This window comes from Zootoca vivipara, chromosome 4 (genome assembly GCF_963506605.1).
Source record: "Zootoca vivipara chromosome 4, rZooViv1.1, whole genome shotgun sequence".
Lineage (NCBI taxonomy): Eukaryota > Metazoa > Chordata > Lepidosauria > Squamata > Lacertidae > Zootoca > Zootoca vivipara.
In genome coordinates this window covers 97326457-97345473 of record NC_083279.1, presented here as the reverse complement: position 1 = coordinate 97345473, position 19017 = coordinate 97326457, and the positions used below count along the sequence as shown (strand labels likewise).

The window sequence follows — 19017 nt, the reverse complement described above, 5'->3', positions numbered from 1 at the left end:
GTTAAGCAGGGCATTCGTTAAGTGAGGCACCACTGCATTTGAAAATGATTCATAGATGGTACTTAACTCCGAGTAGGTTGGCTAAGATTTATAAAACAGAATCAGAAAAGTGTTGGAAGTGTAAAGAAACTTAACATGTAGAATAAGAGAGCAAGAATATACATTTAAAGAAGACTGGAAAACATTTATTGAATATCTGGAAAATAATTGTATGCAGTTGAAAACGCTAGCAGCATTAAGATAAATTCAAAAGAGTAAATAATTTTTCATGGATATAAAAGTGGAAAACTGATTTGAATGGCACCTTAGAGACCAACTAAGTTTGTCATAGGTATGAGCTTTCGTGTGCATGCACACTTCTTCAGAAACACTGAAACAGAAGTCACCAGACGAAAGCTCATACCTATGACAAACTTAGTTGGTCTCTACGGTGCTACTGGAAGGATTTTTTTAATTTTTGTTTTGACTACGTCAGACCAACACGGCTACCTACCTGTAACTGATTTGAATGGTTAGAGTAAAATACTCAGGGATGTATGATATGTAAAATGAACCATGGAAAGAGATGAAGGGAAGTTGGAGGAAGTTTGCTAAATGTTTACTTGAAATGGTAAATAGGGAATTTAATAATAATAATAATAATTTTTATTTATACCCCGCCCTCCCCAGTCAAAAACCGGGCTCAGGGCGGCTCACACCAATAAAATTACAATAAAACATAAAAAGCAATTAATTAAAATACAGATTAAAATACAGTATTAAAATTTAAAATGCAGCCTCATTTTAAGTAATCCATAAATCCAAGCCATGAGGGAGGAAAAACACAGGGGTCAGACTAAGTCCAACCCAAAGGCCAGGCGGAACAGCTCTGTCTTGCAAGCCCTGTGGAAAGATGACAAATCCCGCAGGGCCCTGGTCTCCTGTGAAAGAGTGTTTCACCAAGTTGGGGCCAATACTGAAAAGGCCCTGGCCCTAGTTGAGGCCAATCTAGCCACCTTATGGCTCGGGATCTCCAGAGTATTGTTGTTTGTGGACCTTAAGGTCCTCCGCGGGGCATACCAGGAGAGACGGTCCCATAGGTACGAGGGTCCCAAGCAGCATAGGGCTTTAAAGGTCAAAACCAGCACCTTAAACCTTATCCTGTACTCCACCGGGAGCCAGTGCAGCTGGTAAAGCACTGGATGAATGTGATCCCGCGGCCGGGACCCCGTAAGGAGCCTCGCCGCGGCATTCTGCACCCGCTGGAGTTTCTGGGTCAGCTTCAAGGGCAGCCCCGCGTAGAGCGAGTTACAATAATCAAGCCTGGAGGTGACCGTCGCATGGATCACTGTGGCCAGATCAGGGTGAGAGAGGTAAGGGACCAACTGCTTGATACGGCGGAGATGGAAAAATGCCACCTTAGCTGTGGCTGCAACCTGCGCCTCCATGGAAAGGGAGGCGTCGAAGGTTACACCCAAGCTCTTGACAGAAGGCGCTGGCACTAATTGAGCCCCTGCAAGAGATGGGAGTATATATATATATAGAGAGAGAATCATTTTCCTAGTAGAGGAGAATGTAAATGGGCTCCCTTTGTGATGGGCTGCGTAAGATGCCTGCGTAAGATTCCCCTTTACCTCCATTCGATGGCATTCTCCAGAGATTTGAATGTCTTCGGGCGACTCCGAAGGAAATTCTGCATGCTGTTGAGGGCATCCATGGCCGTGCCTACGAACAAGAAGGGGTGGTGGTGAAGCAAACCAGTGTTTCGCAGAGCATAGGATGTCCAAACCTGCATAACTGTGACTGGGATGAAATCAAGGGAGCCGATTCGTACTCCTCCTATCCTTATACCCCCCATAGCAGTTTTTCTTTTTGAATCATGAGGTCTAGAAACTTACTTAGCTTTCTTAAAGAAGGGTGGCAACTTAAGCTGACTGAATACGCACAGCTTGTGGACCTAACATATAGAAGAAGAGAACAAGAACATACGTCTAAAGAACATTGGAAAACGTTTACTGAATATATTGGAACGCTGGCAGCATTAAGACAAATTCAACAGTGTAAACAAGTTTTGATGGGTATATTAATGGAATACCGAATGGTTGAGCGCAGGCACGTCCAACCTCAAGTTGCCTACGATCTACCAACAAGTATCAAAAACTGGCAGTGATCTACCACCCTCCAAAGTCATTTAAGTTTATGAAACAAATAAATGGATCTTTATTTCACAGATACAGTAGTGATGTTTGGATATCGTTATGACAGATCCAAATAGCTACTAAATGGAGAAGTAACTAAACAAGTGAGAAAAGTCAAACTATATTTTTTATATTAGTTTGCACAGATCCGAGGAGCCAGCTTCTCTCTCTCTGTTAATTCTTTCCCTTCCAACTTGCTTCCTTCCTTCCTTTTCTCCTCCATCAAAGGGAGCTGCACTGCTGTTCCTGATTCTGATCCCCATCGGGAAAGCTAAGCTGGTTGTACATTGCTGGTTTAGTGTATGTCAGACATGTTCAACCTGTCTACCGCGATCGACAGGCAGATCGCCGGGGTGCTCAAGATCGGTCGCGGGATTACAAAAAGAGATCGCCTGTGTTCTCCTGATCGGCCGCGCCACCCCCCCCCCCCGCAATGTCCCATCGCAGCCGCAGCTGAGAAAGCCTGTCTTCCCTGCAGCGGTTGCAGAGTGTTGGAAGGAGGTAGGGCGGGCGGCTGACTGTTGCATGAGCGATTTTATGCACCCTCCCTCAAAAAAGCTCAACAACTCTTGCCAATCCTGCCCCCCCCCAAAAGCTGAACAATTCTGGGCAATCCCCCCCCCCAAAAAAAGTTCGACAATGGGTAGATCACTGGCAGTTTTATTATACTGGGAGTAGATAACAGTATCAAGAGAATTGGACATGCCTAGAATCATAGAATCGTAGAGTTGGAAGAGACCACAAGGGCCATCCAGTCCAACCCCCTGCCAAGCAGGAAACACCATCAAAGCATTCTTGACATATGGCTGTCAAGCCTCTGCTTAAAGACCTCCAAAGAAGGAGACTCCACCACACTCCTTGGTAGCAAATTCCACTGTCGAACAGCTCTTACTGTCAGGAAGTTCTTCCTAATGTTTAGGTGGAATCTTCTTTCTTGTAGTTTGAATCCATTGCTCAGTGTCTGCTTCTCTGGAGCAGCAGAAAACAACCTTTCTCCCTCCTCTATATGACATCCTTTTATATATTTGAACATGGCTATCATATCACCCCTTAACCTTCTCTTCTCCAGGCTAAACCTTCTCTTCTCCTGGTGTATGTAAAATTTGCAGGGGTTTACGAAATGCAAATTGAACCACGGAAAGAGAAGGGGGGAAGTCATTGACATTTAAAGGTTGTTTAATGACTATTTTAAATTGCCAAGTAGAAAACTTAATAAAAAATAATACACAAAAAGAAGAAAAACTGCTATGGGCATGTCTGGAGGTTAGCTTTAGTGGAAATAAAAGAGAATGGGAGGCGGATGGTGTTTTCCCAGGTGGCCAGCCTATATAGAGGCAAATGCTGGCCTATTATGCCCGGCAGCGAGACTAATGGCCGAGAAAGAGGAATGGAACCAAGGGAACGAGTGCTAAGTGACGCCGACTCTTACCTTCCACTACGTCAATCACGCAGAGGCCCAGCAAACTGGGCACCAGGTTGGACGCTGCCGAGTGCACGGCAATAGCCCCGCCCATGCTGTGGCCAATCAGCATAATGGGCGGGGCGAGGTCCCCGTACATGGCTTCCACCACGCTTCCGACGTCCCTGCAAACAGAAAGGCACAAGCTGGTTGGCTCCTTCCTGCGCACGGGATAATACTTGGAATCACAGAATTGTCGAACCGGAAGGGACCCCGAGGGCCATCTAGTCCAACCCGCTGCAATGCAGGAATCTTTCGCCCAAGGCAGCGCTTGAACCCACGACCCCGAGATTAAGAGTCTCCTGCTCAACCCCCTGAGCGATCCCTTATTTACTCGCATGGGCAAGAGCTCAGAGGCGGAGCATCTGCTTGGCACACAGAAGCTCCCAGGTTTAATCCTTCGCGTCTCCCGGTAGGCGTGTCTGAAACTATGGGGAGCTGCTGCCAGTCAGTGTTGGAGACACAGAACGAGATTGGCTAACGGTTTGCTTTTGTTCTCTATCTTCCAGTGCGAGGGCAGAGGACCATGCCATGCATGTCACCTTGAGCTCCTTGGAGAAAAAGGTGGGAGCCACTGTTTCAGCTCAGCTGGTTGCAGCAAGGCACTGGCAATGCCAAGGTTGCGGGTTCGATTCCTGCCTATTCTACCTGCCTATTCTTGTACCGGTATTGCAGGGGGTTGGACTAGATGACTCTTCCAACTCTATGATTCATTCATATAAATTAGCATACAAATACAATGGTACCTTGGTTCTCAAACGCCTTGGTTCCCAAACACTGAAAACCTGGAGGTGTTCCGGTTTTTAAACGTTTTTTGGAAGCCGAACATCTGATGCGGCTGTTGGCTATTGTTTCCAGGGCGCCTGCACAAATCAGAAGCTGCGGCTTGGTTTTTGGACATTTCGAAAGTCAAACGGACTTCTGGAACGGATTAAGTTTGGTGCTTTTGTTTTTGCTATTTATTTTGCATTTTTGTTTTTGAGGCTTTTTTGGATAATTTGTTTTTGTGACTGTGTGGAAACCGGTTCAGCTACTGACTGAGTGATTATGTGACTGCAGAAATGGATAAAAGCCCCCCCCCCCATCCAAACAATGACTATCACCAGTGCAGGTAAGGGGGGGGGAAACAATTTTTATTTTTATCATCTACAATATTGTCTTATTTATTTCACAATACGGTACATTTATTATTGCTTTCATTTTATGGATCAATGGTCTCATTAGATAGTAAAATTCATGTTCAATTGCTGTTTTAGGGGTTGCTTTAAAAAGTCTGGAACGGATTAATGCATTTTGCATTACTTTCTAAGGGAAAACATGCCTTGGTTTTGGAACGCTTTGGTCTTGGAACAGACTTCCGGAACGGATTAAGTTTGAGAACCAAGGTACCACTGTAATTCTTTTTTGTTTGGCTGCTTTCAAGGAGGCAGAAGCGAGGGCCTGTTTGTTGTCACCCAAAAACGACAGTCATTTTCCAAAGTCTGCACCGTATAATACTAAGGCAGAGCCTGCCAGGAGAGGCAAGCGGGGGCACCCACATTTTCTGTCCTGGGGTGCAAATTGTCCCTGAGCACCTATGCTTCCGAGGGAGAAGAGGAACCACACCAGCTTTCCCTCACATTCCTCAGGAGCTTGACACCTGTGAAAAGTTGGAAGGCGATCTCCTCGCACTTTGGTTTTGGAGCGGACTTCCAGAACAGATTAAGTTTGAGAACCAAGGTACCACTGCACAGAAAACTCCCATTTTAGGCATGATCAAGGCAGATCACTGAACCCAGAAGTGACCCAGAAACATCATAAAGACATCACTGAAACAACAATAAACGGCCGAATGGGATGTTTGCAGGCTTTTTTAAAATGGATTTCCGGTTTCATGCAAATGTGCGATGGCATGGAACGCAACCCCTGTGCCGGCTGGGAGTTACCTGTAATTCATAAAGTACTATATAAGTACAAACAATCCTCACCCATTTTGATCTTTCAAATAAGTTGGCAAAAAGCAGTATTGTCTTCCTAAAGGTAAAAAGGTAAAGGGACCCCTGACCATTAGGTCCAGTCGTGACCGACTCTGGGGTTGCGGCGCTCATCTCGCATTATTGGCTGAGGGAGCCGGCGTATAGCTTCCAGGTCATTTGCCACTTCTGGCAAAGCAGAGCAGCACACAAAAATGTTGTTTACCTTCCTGCTGGAGCGGTACCTATTTATCTACTTGCACTTTGACATGCTTTCGAACTGCTAGGTTGGCAGGAGCTGGGACCAAGCAATGGGAGCTCACCCCGTCGCAGGGATTCGAACCGCCAACCTTCTGATCAGCAAGCCCTAGGCTCAGTGGTTTAACCCACAGCGCCACCTGCGTCCCTAAAGGTAAAGCTTCCTAAAGGTAAAGGACCCCTGACAGTTAAGTCCAGTCGAGACCGACTCTGGGGTTGTGGCGCTCATCTCGCTTTATTGGCCGAGGGAGCTGGCGTACAGCTTCCGGGTCATGTGGCCAGCATGACTAAGACGCTTCTGGTGAAACCAGAGCAGCGCACGGAAATGCCGTTTACCTTCCCGCTGTAGCGGTACCTATTTATCTACTTGCACTTTGACGTGCTTTCGAACTGCTAGGTTGGCAGCAGCTAGGACCGAGCAATGGGAGCTCACCCCGTCGTGGGGATTCGAACCACCGGCCTTGCAATCGGCCAGCCCAAGAGGCTCAGTGGTTTAGACCCAGCGTGTCCCCATAAGCCTGTACCACGGTGAAGATACTGCATTGGTCTCTCTTAAACAAAACCCGCTTTGCTGTTGGAAAACAGATGCCTAGATTTAGTCCAGAAAGATGCTCGGATGAAAGGTAGGCTAGATTATTTTTATTTATTTTTTAAAAGCGAGTTAGCAACAGCAATTTGTCAAAATCTCTCGCTCCAGGCCATTATCAGGGGGAAGTCTTTACAGAATGGCTCTCTCCAAGACCCCGGCGCTGACGCACGAACGTCGCAGACTGCTGTGTTGGGCAGAGCTACTGCTTTAAGACCAAAAGGGAGCAGGTGGCTGCCGCTGGTTTCACAGATGGCTGCCCTGCAAAGTGGCAAATGTCCCTGACAGCGTGAAGGACTCTGTCACCTTCGCAAGGCAGCTATGCCAAGCTGGAGACTCAAGAAAATAAATTTGCAGGGTGGGTAAGATGACCGAATTTCAAAGAGCCTTCCCCAAGAACGGCTGGGCTACACTAAGGGCAAGGTAAGGTAAAAAGTAAAGGACCCCTGGACGATTAAGTCCAGTCAAAGGTGACTCTGGGGTTGCGGCTCTCATCTTGCTTTTAGGCTGAGGGAGCCAGCGTTTGTCCACAGACAGTTTTCCAGCTCAGGTGGCCAGCAAGACGAAACCGCTACTGGCCCACAGAAGACCGTGGCGATTGCCAGGGCGCACGGATACGCCGTTTGCCTTCCCGCCGGAGCGGTACCTATTTATTTACTTGCACTGGTGTGCTTTCAAACTGCTAGGTTGGCAGGAGCTGGGACGGAGCAAAGCGAGCTCACCCCGTCGTGGGGATTCGAACTGCCGACGTTCTGATTGGCAAGCCCAAGAGGCTCAGTGGTTAGGGCCACAGTGCCACCCACATCCCTATCATGGTAAAGGTAAAGGATCCCTGGATGGTTAAGTCCAGTCAACAACAACTATGGGGTTGTGGTGCTCATCTCGCTTTCAGGCCAAGGGAGCCGGCGATTGTCCACAGACAGCTTTCCAGGTCATGTGAGCAGCATGACTGAACCGCTTCTGGCACAACGGGACACTATGACGGAAACCAATTTATCTACTCGCACTGGCATGCTTTCAAACTGTTGGCAGACAAATGCCCAGACCAAGGATACTTTTTAGCATGGAGAGAGTTTTATCCCTTTGATGGATGCTTAAGGACCAGTCTCAGGTCTTCCAACTTCACCCTTAAGTCCTTGTCAAAATCAAGAGCACCTCGAAATGGGTTGCGTTTATACAGTTGAGAAAACCAAGCACAGCAAGGCTAGATTACGGAACAACCTACTTGGACATGGTCTCCGCGGAGAGATCATCTGGGTTCCTAACTTTCGTCTCACCTGCAAAGGAAAGATTTCTTTTACTTTATTTGTTTGACAAAATTCATATGCTACTGTATTCTAGCAAAGCCTATTTATTCTAAATGAAACCTCAAAGCGCTGCACAAAAAGGAAGGCTGATCTGAACTTTCCTGTTTAGGAAAGCATTTGACCAACTGAGCTGTTGCCAAGACCTGCTGTGCGCAATGTTAATGTCTGCTTGTTTTATTGAATTGTGCGTGCATTTTTTTTTAAGACTTCATGTGTCTTGGCAATCGCAAGAGCCTTTTGAGTGAACAGCGTTTATTCCAACGTTTTTGGAATAAAATAATTTAACCACACTAGGTGGGGCTAGATTGCTCGATATAATCTTTTAATGAATCCTTCGGAGAGAACTGCCATTTATATTTAAGGTCAGGGAGTAGAGGGGGTGGTTGGCTGTGGAGCGGGGAAAAAAAAGAGAGCCGCCTTTTATTTCTGAAAGGATTCCTTACCATGTCCTCTCAGATCCAAAGCCACGATCCGGCACTGGACACGGCTGATGATGGCAGCCTGCAAGGAAGGAAAAGATTTCATTTATCCCTTTTAACAGGGCTTATATACGGTTTAATCACCAATACCTGCAAGGCGTTTACAAAAGTACAATATGAACTATTGGGAAATAATTTATAATAAATTGAAAAAAAAATGTTTAAAAGCAACACACACACCCCCCAAAAAAACAAACCCAGAGGACTTTCTTTTGGGGATAATTCAGGTGGAAATTCCCAGGTGTCAGAAAAGGATATTAATGTATGCCACTACTGTGACCTGTGTTCTGTTAGCCCCAAAATGTAAAATGAGTGAGGTCCCAGCCAAAGAAGAAGGGCAGCTTAAACTGATGGAATATGCGCAGCTTGCAGACCTAACATAAAGAATAAGAGAACAAGAACAACATACGTTTAGAGAAGACTGGAAAATGTTTATTGAATATATTGGGGGGGGGGGTTGTGTACACTCGAAAACGCTGGCAGCATTCAGATAAATTCAACAGTGTAAATAAGTTTTGATGGATGTAATATTGGAATACTGAATGGTTTATATAAAATATGCAGGGATTTATGTTATGAAAAATGAACCATGGAAAGAGGAGGAGGGAAGCATTGAAATTTTAAGGTTGCTTAAGTGAAGATTTTAAATTGAAAAACAGAAACTTTAATTTTATTTATATATAGCACAATATGAACGATCCACTCAAAATAATGATTATAAAAAGATCAGACATTACGCCGACCTTAAAAAGTCAAAATGTTAGTAAAAGTACACACACACACCCCTGCATTGCAGGGGGTGGGTCTAGATCAGGCTTCCTCAACCTCGGCCCTCCAGATGTTTTGAGACTACAATTCCCATCATCCCTGACCACTGGTCCTGCTACCTAGGGATCATGGGAGTTGTAGGCCAAAAACATCTGGAGGGCCGAGGCTGAAGAAGCCTGGTCTAGATGAAGCTTGGGGGTCCCTTCCAATTCTACAATTCTATGATACATGTTGAAGCACTTGTCAAAATTACACGCCGGGGAAACTTGCCTGAACAATAACAGATTTTTTGGCAGGTGCTGGAAACAGGAGAGCGAAGGCATGCTTAATATCAATGGGCAGGGAGTTCCGAGGATCGGTTCCTTGCAAGCGAGGAACGAGCATTGCGTGGCAACTGTCAGTTTGGGATGCGGCCAGTTTGGAAAGCCAACAGAAGCACCTCACCTCCCCCCCCCCAGAGGGAGCGTTCCGGTCCCGTCGACCGGCCGGGGGGTGGCCTCGGACAAAGAGGAGCAGCGTAAAGTAGCAAGGAGGCCACGCCAGGAATATGAAGCTAAGGGGGTTGGGGGAGAGAGTGGGAAAACAGTGGGATTGGCAGACGGCCAAGTCCCTCGCAGGGCCTCCGGTCTTTTAAGTAGTGAAGGGGGTGTGTGCAGCGGGGACAAGGCGACCCACTTAAAAAAGAAAAGGCTGAAATCGGGACAAGGTGACCCACATCCCCAGAGCAGGGAAAAAAGAGAATTCTGCAGACCCAAGCTAAAATCATTCAAGTACACATAGGAGTCCCAGCCCCTTGTGATGCGTCTCTTTCTGTTTGGAATAATTTATTCTGCAGGTTTTAACCTAGCAGTTTGAAAGCACATCAAAATGCAAGTAGATAAATAGGAACCGCTACAGCGGGAAGGTAAACAGCGTTTCCGTGTGCTGCTCTGGTTCGCCAGAAGCGGCTTTGTCATGCTGGCCACATGACCTGGAAGCTGTACGCCGGCTCCCTCGGCCAATAATGCGAGATGAGCGCGCAACCCCAGAGTTGGTCACGAGTGGACCTAATGGTGAGGGGTCCCTTCACCTTTTTATTTTTTAGCTGCTCATGCTACTCAGGGGGAGCTGTAAAAAAGGAGAATACGAAAGCACGGTTCTCAAGAGTGCTACAGACGCCACCCAGACCCCCTTGCTTCAGAGATTTCAACAGGTTCAGCCAGGATTAGACGGGCTAGAAACCTGATGAAAAATTAAATCGGAAAGCCAAGGTGCTTCCAAAACCGAATTCTGTGTTGAAGAAATTTTGTTCATCGCTATTTCCTTCCCACCTTTCCCCCCAAGGTGGCGTATGTGGGTCTTCTCCCCCTCCTCATTTAATACCCACAACAAGCCGGTGAGGTAGGTAGGCTGCAAGGCAGTGAACCAGCTCAAGGTCCCCGCCCAGTGAGCTTCACAGCCAAGTGGGGATTTGAACCCTAGTCTCTCCCAGGTTCGAATCTGACACTCTCACCAATACGCCATACCGGAAATGCCACGGTCTGCGGCTCCAGTGGAATGCCAGTAAATTTAAAGCTCCTGGTGTGAAGGCCTTAACATTTATTTTACTTATGTAAGTACTGCTTACTGCTTAACCTTTTTTTAAAACAAACAAACAAACAAACAAACAAACAAACACCTATCTATGCAGTTTACATAGAGTTAAAATAAAAAATTTCCTTCCAGTAGCACCTAAGAGACCAACTAAGTTTGTCATAGGTATGAGCTTTCGTGTGCATGCACACTTCTTCATATACACTGAAAGAGAAGTCACCAGACCCTTATATATAGTGAGAGGGTGGGGAGGGGTATTCCTCAGAAGGGTGGTGGGAATGGGGGATTGGCTGATAGGTGTGGTAAACCTGTGGACGACTGTTCAACAGGTTTACCACACCTATCAGCCAGAAGACTGTTCAACAGGTGTGCATGCACACGAAAGCTCATACCAATGACAAACTTAGTTGGTCTCTAAGGTGCTACTGGAAGGAAAAAAATTTATTTAGTTTCTACATAGAGTTAAATATTCATGAGAAAACGCCAACAAATTTAACAGATTTTGGAAACAAGTAGGCACAATAAAATGGTCCAACTACCGGTATTAGGGATAAGCAGGCAGAAATAAGGGGATTGCGATCTACTGGGCGAGTGCTCAAGTAGAAATTAGGTCAAGAGGATGGTTGGGGCTGTTCCGAAAATTGCCCCTCCTGCTTTCCTGAATACTTACAAATCCAAACAACTAAACAGGAGGAAGATCTTTCTGAGGGTAGGAGCTGTTTGAAAGTGGACTCTCCTTCCTTGGAGGTTTCTAAGCAGAGGTTGGATGGCCACCTATCATGTATGATCTAGCTGAGATTCCTGCATTGCAGGGGGTTGGACTAGATGACCCTTGGGGGTCCCTTCCAACTCTACAATTCTGCAACTTTCAACTCTTGGCATTTACTGGAGACAACCACCTGCATGCCAGCTGCTCCTTAGATCTGAACAGTGATTGCAACCTTTTGTGTGCAAGATGGGAAGGGTGGAAATAGGGAAAAAGCTCCAGTCTTTCCCAAAATAGAGGGGGGGAGGGATGTGCACCAGGCACACTTATGAAAAATAAGCGCCCTGCTGCAAAGACTATGATGCTTCGCGATTTGTTCCTGCCACCTAAACAACATATGTTTGGAATCGCAGTGATTAAGCGGCACTGAGGCTCCAAGGCGGGTTTTAAAAATAGGCCTTTTGTTCCTGGAAAATCAACTGGGTGGCAAAAAACCAGGCGCACCCGGCAGCGATGGAGAATGCCCGTTGAAAAGGCTCCCAACAGCCAAGGAGACAAGGGATGCCTGCGGAGAAGAGTCTGTTTCAACAGCAATTGCGGAAGCCATTATGGTCTCCAACTTTTAAGCCAGGGATGGGGGAGTCTGTGGCCCTCTGGATGTAGATGGACTCCAACTCCCATCATCCCACAGGCCATGTTGGCCCGGGGCTGATGGGAGTTGGAGTCCCAACAGCCCCTGGAGGGATCCAGGTTCCCCCTTATTTTACTTTATTGAGCCGGAGGAATCCAAGGAAGGACAAACAGGGGGCTGTGTTGAGGGAATTTCTGCAAGCCAGTAGCGGCGAAAACCTAGGCATGTCTGCTCAGAAGAAAATCTCATGCAGGGCAATGTGGCTTGCTACCAAGGTAAGTGGACACAGGGTCGCTGCCTTAAGCCAGTTCAGAATAGCCATGCTAAATCGGATCTCCCATGCAATGTTCTGCTTCCACCAGTGGGCCAAGCAAACAAGAAGCCACCTTAAACCAAATCAGGTCATTGTTCCATTGAGATCTGTATTGTCTACCCTGGCTGGCAGCAGCTCTCTGGGGTTTAGGACAAGTCTCTCCCAGCTCTGCTAGGAGATAGAGGGGAAAGTGAGGCAATTGGTCCATTTACCCTTGACTTCCCTGACCAGGGACCCTTCTGGCTGGGGCTGATGGGAGTTGTAGTTCGAAAACAAATGAGGACACTAGCGTAGGAAAAAAACCAACCCAGGGCTAGCTTAACTGGGAACAGCAGCAGCTTATAGAATTGTAGAGTTGGAAGGTTGGAAGAAGGGCTCCCTAGGGTCATCTAGTCCAACCCCTTGCAATGCATGAATCACAGCTGCAGAATCCCTGAAAGGTGACCACCGAACCTCTGTTATCTCCCGCTTGGACTACTGCAACGAGCTCGACATGGGGCTACCTTTGAAGGTGACCCAGAAACTACAACTAATCCAGAATGCAGCAGCTAGACTGGTGACTGGGAGAGGCCGCCGAGACCACAAAACACCCTCATCGTTCAGCCCGGACACTGAGGTCCAGCGCCGAGGGTCTTCTGGCGGTTCCCTCCCTGCAAGAAGGGAGGTTACAGGGAACCAGGTAGAGGGCCTTCTCGGTAGTGGCACCCGCCTTGTGAAACGCCCTATCAGATGTCAAAGAAATAAACAACTATATGACGTTTTAACTGCTGCCATAATTGTATTGTTTATAGTTATATTGATGGTTAATTTAAATTTAATTTTATTGTGTTTCTGATTTCTTTAGTACGGTATGTGAGTCTGGTCTGGGACCGTAAGAATAAATTCAATTCAAATATATGACGTTCAGAAGGCATCTGAAGGCATCCCTGTTTTGGGGAAATTTTAATGGCTGATGTTTTAGTGCATTTTTGGCCTTCTGTTGGAGGCCGCCCAGAGTGGCTGGGGAAACCCAGTCAGATTTTTTTTGGGGGGGGTTAAGAAAAATATAGGATTATTATTATTATTATTATTATTATTATTATTATTATTATTATTATACCTCCAACGAAGGAGAGCCTTCCGAGGGGGCCTGTCCCACTGTCAAACAGCTCTTGCCCTCCCAAAGTTCTTCCCGGTGCTTAGTCAGAAAAAATATGTCCCTCACCACAAAGCTCAATATTGGAAGATGCAGGACAAACTGAAGAAAAGTCTTTTTCATGCAGCGCAGAGTTAAAAGGGTGGGATTTTGTGTTCCTGCCTGACTGGAAGGCTCTTGGGAGCGCAATAATGACTCTATGCTTGCCTGGACGGAGAGGGATTCGTGTGTGTGTCTCTGTATAGTGTTCTGCCCGGACACTGAGGTCCAGCGCCGAGGGCCTTTTGGCGGTTCCCTCGCTACGAGAAGCCAAGTTACAGGGAACCAGGCAGAGGGCCTTCTCGGTGGTGGCGCCCACCCTGTGGAATGCCCTCCCACCAGAGGTCAAAGAGAACAACAATGACCAGACCTTTAGAAGGCATCTCAAGGCAGCCCTGTTTAGGGAAGCTTTTAATGTTTGATAGATTTCTGTATTTTAATGTTTTGTTGGAAGCCGCCCAGAGTGGCTGGGGGATCCCGGCCAGATGGACAGGGTATAAATAATAAATTATTATTACAGTGGTACCTCTACTTACGAATAACTCTACTTACGAATGTTTCCTACTTATGAATGGAGCTCCGTCCGCCATCTTGGATGCGGTTTAGATAGGATTTTTTCTACTTACGAATTTTTAGATAGGGTTGCTTCGACTTCGGATTTTTTCTCCCAATGCATTCCTATGGGATTCAACTTACAAATTTTTTCGACTTACAAATGTGTGTTCGGAATGTATTAAATTCGTAAGTAGAGGTACCACTGTATTATTATTATTATTATTATTATTATTATTATTATTATTATTATTATACACCAGGCATCCCCAAACTGCAGCCCTCCAGATGTTTTGGCCTACAATTCCCATGATCCCTAGCTAACAGGACCAGTGGTCGGGGAAGATGGGAACTGTAGTCCAAAACATCTGGAGGGCCGCAGTTTGGGGATGCCTGTTATACACCAACACAATCTCAGAGTGGTAAGATTCCAGGGGGTTCAACGATCTTGCCTCCTTGGAATAAAGGTCAGCGGAGACTGTGGTGTCTTTAGGATGTATGGTTTTCTCTTCAAGCCCTATTGCCAGCCCTGCAACCAGATCTCCTTCTCACTGGAGATGCTTCTACATTCACAGCAGGTGCCCTGCTCTCCGCAGTAGCTACCACAGCCTTTAAAAACAAGGCATGCTATTGTGCTGGAAAAGCCACAACGTGCAATAATGCATTGGCTTGCGGCCATCAAGCCGCAACATGGATTCTCATCCCGAAGGAGGCTTTCCAGGTTTATTCTGTAAAGGCGCCTCGCAAGCAGAAGGGGCTCCGTAAACAACAAAGTATTAACCACAGGAAAAGACGTGCAAATCAGCTGTTCACTTACGGTAAACACAGCCCAGGAGAGGGCAGAATGGCCTCCGCCGTGTAATAGGAGTAAGACGGGACCCTCGGACCCACTCTTGTAAATTCGAAAAGTGTATGAACAGTTAAGGACATTGTAACCTTCTCAAAATAAAAAGAGGAGGACCTCTGAGTTAAGATGCAAGCTGCAACGTTGCCTGCGCCTCCCAAGAACACACTGTCACTCAGTCAACAGGACATTTTTTTTTTTTACGCCCAGAAGACTTTGGCACCGTCCTTTGGCAGTGCTGAATCAGTTCAGTGCCACCCAAAATGAGCTCAATCAGGGAAACATTTTGCAAACACCACCGCCCAAGGCCATCTGCCGAGAGGGGGAGGGCTGCAGCTTCTAAACAGGTGGCCTTATGGCTACATGCGCAACAGAGGACCCTATAAACCAGGATCTTTTTTAAACTAAGGAAGGGAAAAGGATATATCCTTGCCGGAGTCGCTATCAACTACAACATCCTCCATGGACTCGAAGTACTGGCTCCACGGGACAGCAGAATAATCGCGCTTCCTTCCAGGCCTGGAAAACAGAGACACAAATGCTTAAATATTGCACCTGGGTGGCTTAAGAAGTATTTTGCTGTGTGCAGGAGGGCCCTTCGTGCCAGGGTGTGACGACAGCTTTGTTCTTGCAATTTAAAAGGAGAAGAAAGTTACAGCCTATTCCTTTCATGACAGATTGGATTCCCCCGGGGTACCACAAAATCATCCAGGCTCCATCACTGCACATCTTTTGCCAGCAACTCAACATCTTTTTCATTTACTAAAGAAAGCTTTAGAAATCCATACTGGTGGATGGTGGAGTCAGGCAACAGAAATAACATCACAGGTTGGCATACAGACATTTCACAATCATCCTGGGACTGAGTATAAGGAAGACTAAGATCTACACCTGGCATAGGCAAGCTCAGCCCTCCAGATGTTTGGGGACTGCAATTCCCATCATCCCTGACCACTGGGTCCTGTTAGCTAGGGATCATGGGAGTTGTAGTCCCAAAACATCTGGAGCAGGCACACCCAAACTGCAGCCCTCCAGATGTTTTGGCCTACAACTCCCATGATCCCTAGCTAACAGGACCAGTGGTCGGGGAAGATGGGAATTGTAGTCCAAAACATCTGGAGGGCCAAAGTTTGCGGGTGCCTGATCTGGAGGACCGAGGTTGTCTATGCCTGATCTACATCCAGCAACCTGCAGCCTTCCAGATGTTGCCAGACTACAACCCCCATCATCCCTGGCTGCTACCCATGGTGACTAAGGTTGATGGGAGTTGGGGGTGCGTAAGAACAACATGCTGGATCTGACCAATGGCCCATCTAGTCCAACATCCTGTTGTCACAGTGGACAACCAGATGCCTGTGGAAACCTGCTATCAGGATTCGAACACAAGAGCCCTCTCCCCAAAGGGTGGAGGGATGCATCAGGGGCTGTGAAGGCCAAACACATTCCATACAAATAAGGTATTCTATCAGATTTCCGGTACACAGGGGGCTAAATCTCCTTCACTCACAACCACATATTCCAGAGCTTCACCTGAAACTACTCCAGCCAGGAAAGTGGCACTCACCTAATTTCTCCCCTACAGCAACACCAAAACAGTCTCGCCTCAAGCATTCTTTTTACCGTGCAGGCAGAAGCGGAGATTATTAGTTCAAGGCGGCCTCCGTCCTCCGAGAAGCTGCTCAGGTGTGCCAGAAGCATAGCCAGTTGTGGTGCAGAGCAAGCTTCCCCAACCTGGTGCCCTCCAGATGATTCGGACTCCCACAAGGCTGCTAGGAGTTAAGCGTCGAAAACATCTGGAGAGCACAGAGATTGGGGGAAGGCTGGTCCAGGCTGGTTAGCTGTTCTCACCGCAAAGAGGCTCTCCAAAGCCTCGGGTGGAGATCTTGGCTGGCTCTGCTGCCGGTGTTGTTGTTTTTAGTTGCTTTCACTGGGGAGTGGACCTGGGATGGCGTGTTCAAGCAGCGAGCTACGGCCCCTCCCAGAGAGACGCCTCCTGCCGTCACTTTGCATCTTCCATGCACAGTGGGTTTCCTTCAGCAGTTCCCCACCCAGCCATCCCTGGCAAATGGCCAGCAAGCGCCACAATATGGTAACACCGTCCTCTCCTTTCCCCCCCTCACCCCTGCCCCCAAACGCCACCTCTTTGCAAGCTGGGTTCAATTCCCTCCTTTTTGCAAGCAGCACAACCCAGCGATCCCTCACGGCCCCCATGCATTGCTTGCGCTTGATGAACATCACCTACCTCTGATGGAATCTCATGCACCAAATTCTCCTCAGGCTCAGGCACGACCCCCCCTTCCCCCCACCCACCTCACAAATTCTCTGAGCTGGTTGCTGCCTTGAGGTTGCCCCTATTGCAATGTGATTTTTACAACATATACAATGGAGAGGTGCATTAAGCTTTCACATCACAAACGATAGCCTTGTGGTCAGGGATGGTGGGAATTGTAGTCCCAAACATCTGGAGGGCTGGAGTTTGCCTATGCCTGCAAATCCTTTGAGTAAGGGTGGAGAAATTCCAACACCCCACGCCAGAAGCAGCACTCAACCTGAGCTTTCACGTCTGGGGTGCACCCACAGCCTTCAGAGCACCTCCTTGCATGCATAAATTCAGCCCTGCTCATGAACCAACCTTGCAGAGCAGGTGAGGTTTATTTCTCGCACGCTCTCAGCCATCCAGCCTCCAATGGGGGCAGGGGCGGGAGTGGGAAACTAGGCTGGCCTACCCTGCAGGGCTGTGGCACGCAATGCATTTCAGAAAACACCGTATGAACACCGCAGCTGTTGTTATCCACCCTTTGAAAGCAGGCGTTTTACACACTTCCGCCCTGTCCTTTGGGGCGCTGGGCCCCTCATTAATGCAAACCCCTTCATATTGTTGTTGTTGTTTAGTCGTTTAGTCGTGTCCGACTCTTCGTGACCCCATGGACCAGAGCACGCCAGGCACTCCTGTCTTGCACTGCCTTCATATTACACATCACATAACCCCTATTTGCTGTTGGCATCTCTCTGACTCAGGAGACAATGGAGGAGTGTGCCTTTGGGGTTATGTCAGACGCCCATGATACACACACACACACACACACATATATATACATATACATATACATATATACATATATATATATATATATATATATATATATATATATATATATATATGTATACCCACATTATAAGACACACACCCCAGGCTTCCACTGAAAGCAGAGAGCGCCCCCTGCCCCCACCTTCAGAGCCCCCACCAAACAAAAGACTCCTCCACCCACGCGTGTTCTGGAAAATACCCACCCCCACCCCCAAATAAACCCTGGGCAAACCCCTCCCCTCCCCATTCATCCTCCCCCCAAACCACGCCCCCTCCACTCAGCGCCCCCTCCCCCAGCCGCATGACGTCACACCTTTCTCTCTCTGGTCCCCCGCGTGACGTCATCACCCTCCCGCGTGACGTCACATGCCACCCCGACCCCCCCTCTCCCCCACTGGCATACCCCATGCGCATCTTGGGGAGGGCCTGGCCGCTTCCCCCGGCGGGTCCCGGCGGGCGAGGGGGCAGGCGGCCCAGCTGCAGCTCCTTCTCCAAGGCGGACATGGCGAGGGCGGCGTGGAGAAGCGAGGCGGCGAAGGGGCAGGATCCGTCCCCCGCCCTCCCAGAAGGAGCCGCCGGCCAGTCGCTCCCAGCAGCCTCTGCGCGCTCGCGCCGGAAGAACGCCGCCCCGCGCCCCATGGCGTCCTGGGAAATGGAGTTTCTAAAAATTCCAAACGGAAGCGGCCGCGGTGCACCCTGGGAGGCGCCGTTCCGTTTTAGGGAGTTGAGCGAGGCGGGGCGGCGCAGTAGAGATATTAAACCTGTAGAGTCGCTCTTTAGTTTCCATGATTTAAAATTGAAATATATTTATACAGTACTTTTTCCATTACAAATCTTCATATTCCATTGAATGCACTCATATCAATCATCGACTTCCCTTGCCCTCCCTTCCGCGGTTCCGTATATTTATCCATTGTGACTGCATATTCTAATCGCTCCATAAGTTTTATTGTTGTCCTTCCTTAATCATACCTTCATATACAACTACTGAATCGGTTCCATCCCTGCTAACGTTTCAACCTGCAAACATTTCCCACTCTTTTTTAAATACGCCACTCTTCCTGATCTCTTATTCTATAACAACAACAACAACAACAACATTAATAAGTTTATCAACAACAACAATAACATTGATATTAATATCACTATTA

General features: G+C 47.6%; 1 protein-coding gene across 1 annotated transcript in view; it reads right to left on the bottom strand.

The window, feature by feature from the left end:
• Nucleotides 1-18451, bottom strand: part of PPME1 (protein phosphatase methylesterase 1) — a 33904-nt gene extending 15453 nt beyond the window's left edge. Inside the window, exons 1-7 of the mRNA XM_060274048.1 lie at nt 18270-18451; nt 15204-15297; nt 14752-14844; nt 8183-8240; nt 7658-7709; nt 3607-3761; nt 1614-1704 (exon numbers count right to left, since the gene is read on the bottom strand). Coding sequence (XP_060130031.1) covers nt 1614-1704; nt 3607-3761; nt 7658-7709; nt 8183-8240; nt 14752-14844; nt 15204-15297; nt 18270-18370 — 644 coding nt within the window. The 5' untranslated portion in view covers nt 18371-18451. The remainder of the gene's footprint in view (nt 1-1613; nt 1705-3606; nt 3762-7657; nt 7710-8182; nt 8241-14751; nt 14845-15203; nt 15298-18269) is intronic.
• Between the last annotated feature and the right edge of the window lie 566 nt (nt 18452-19017).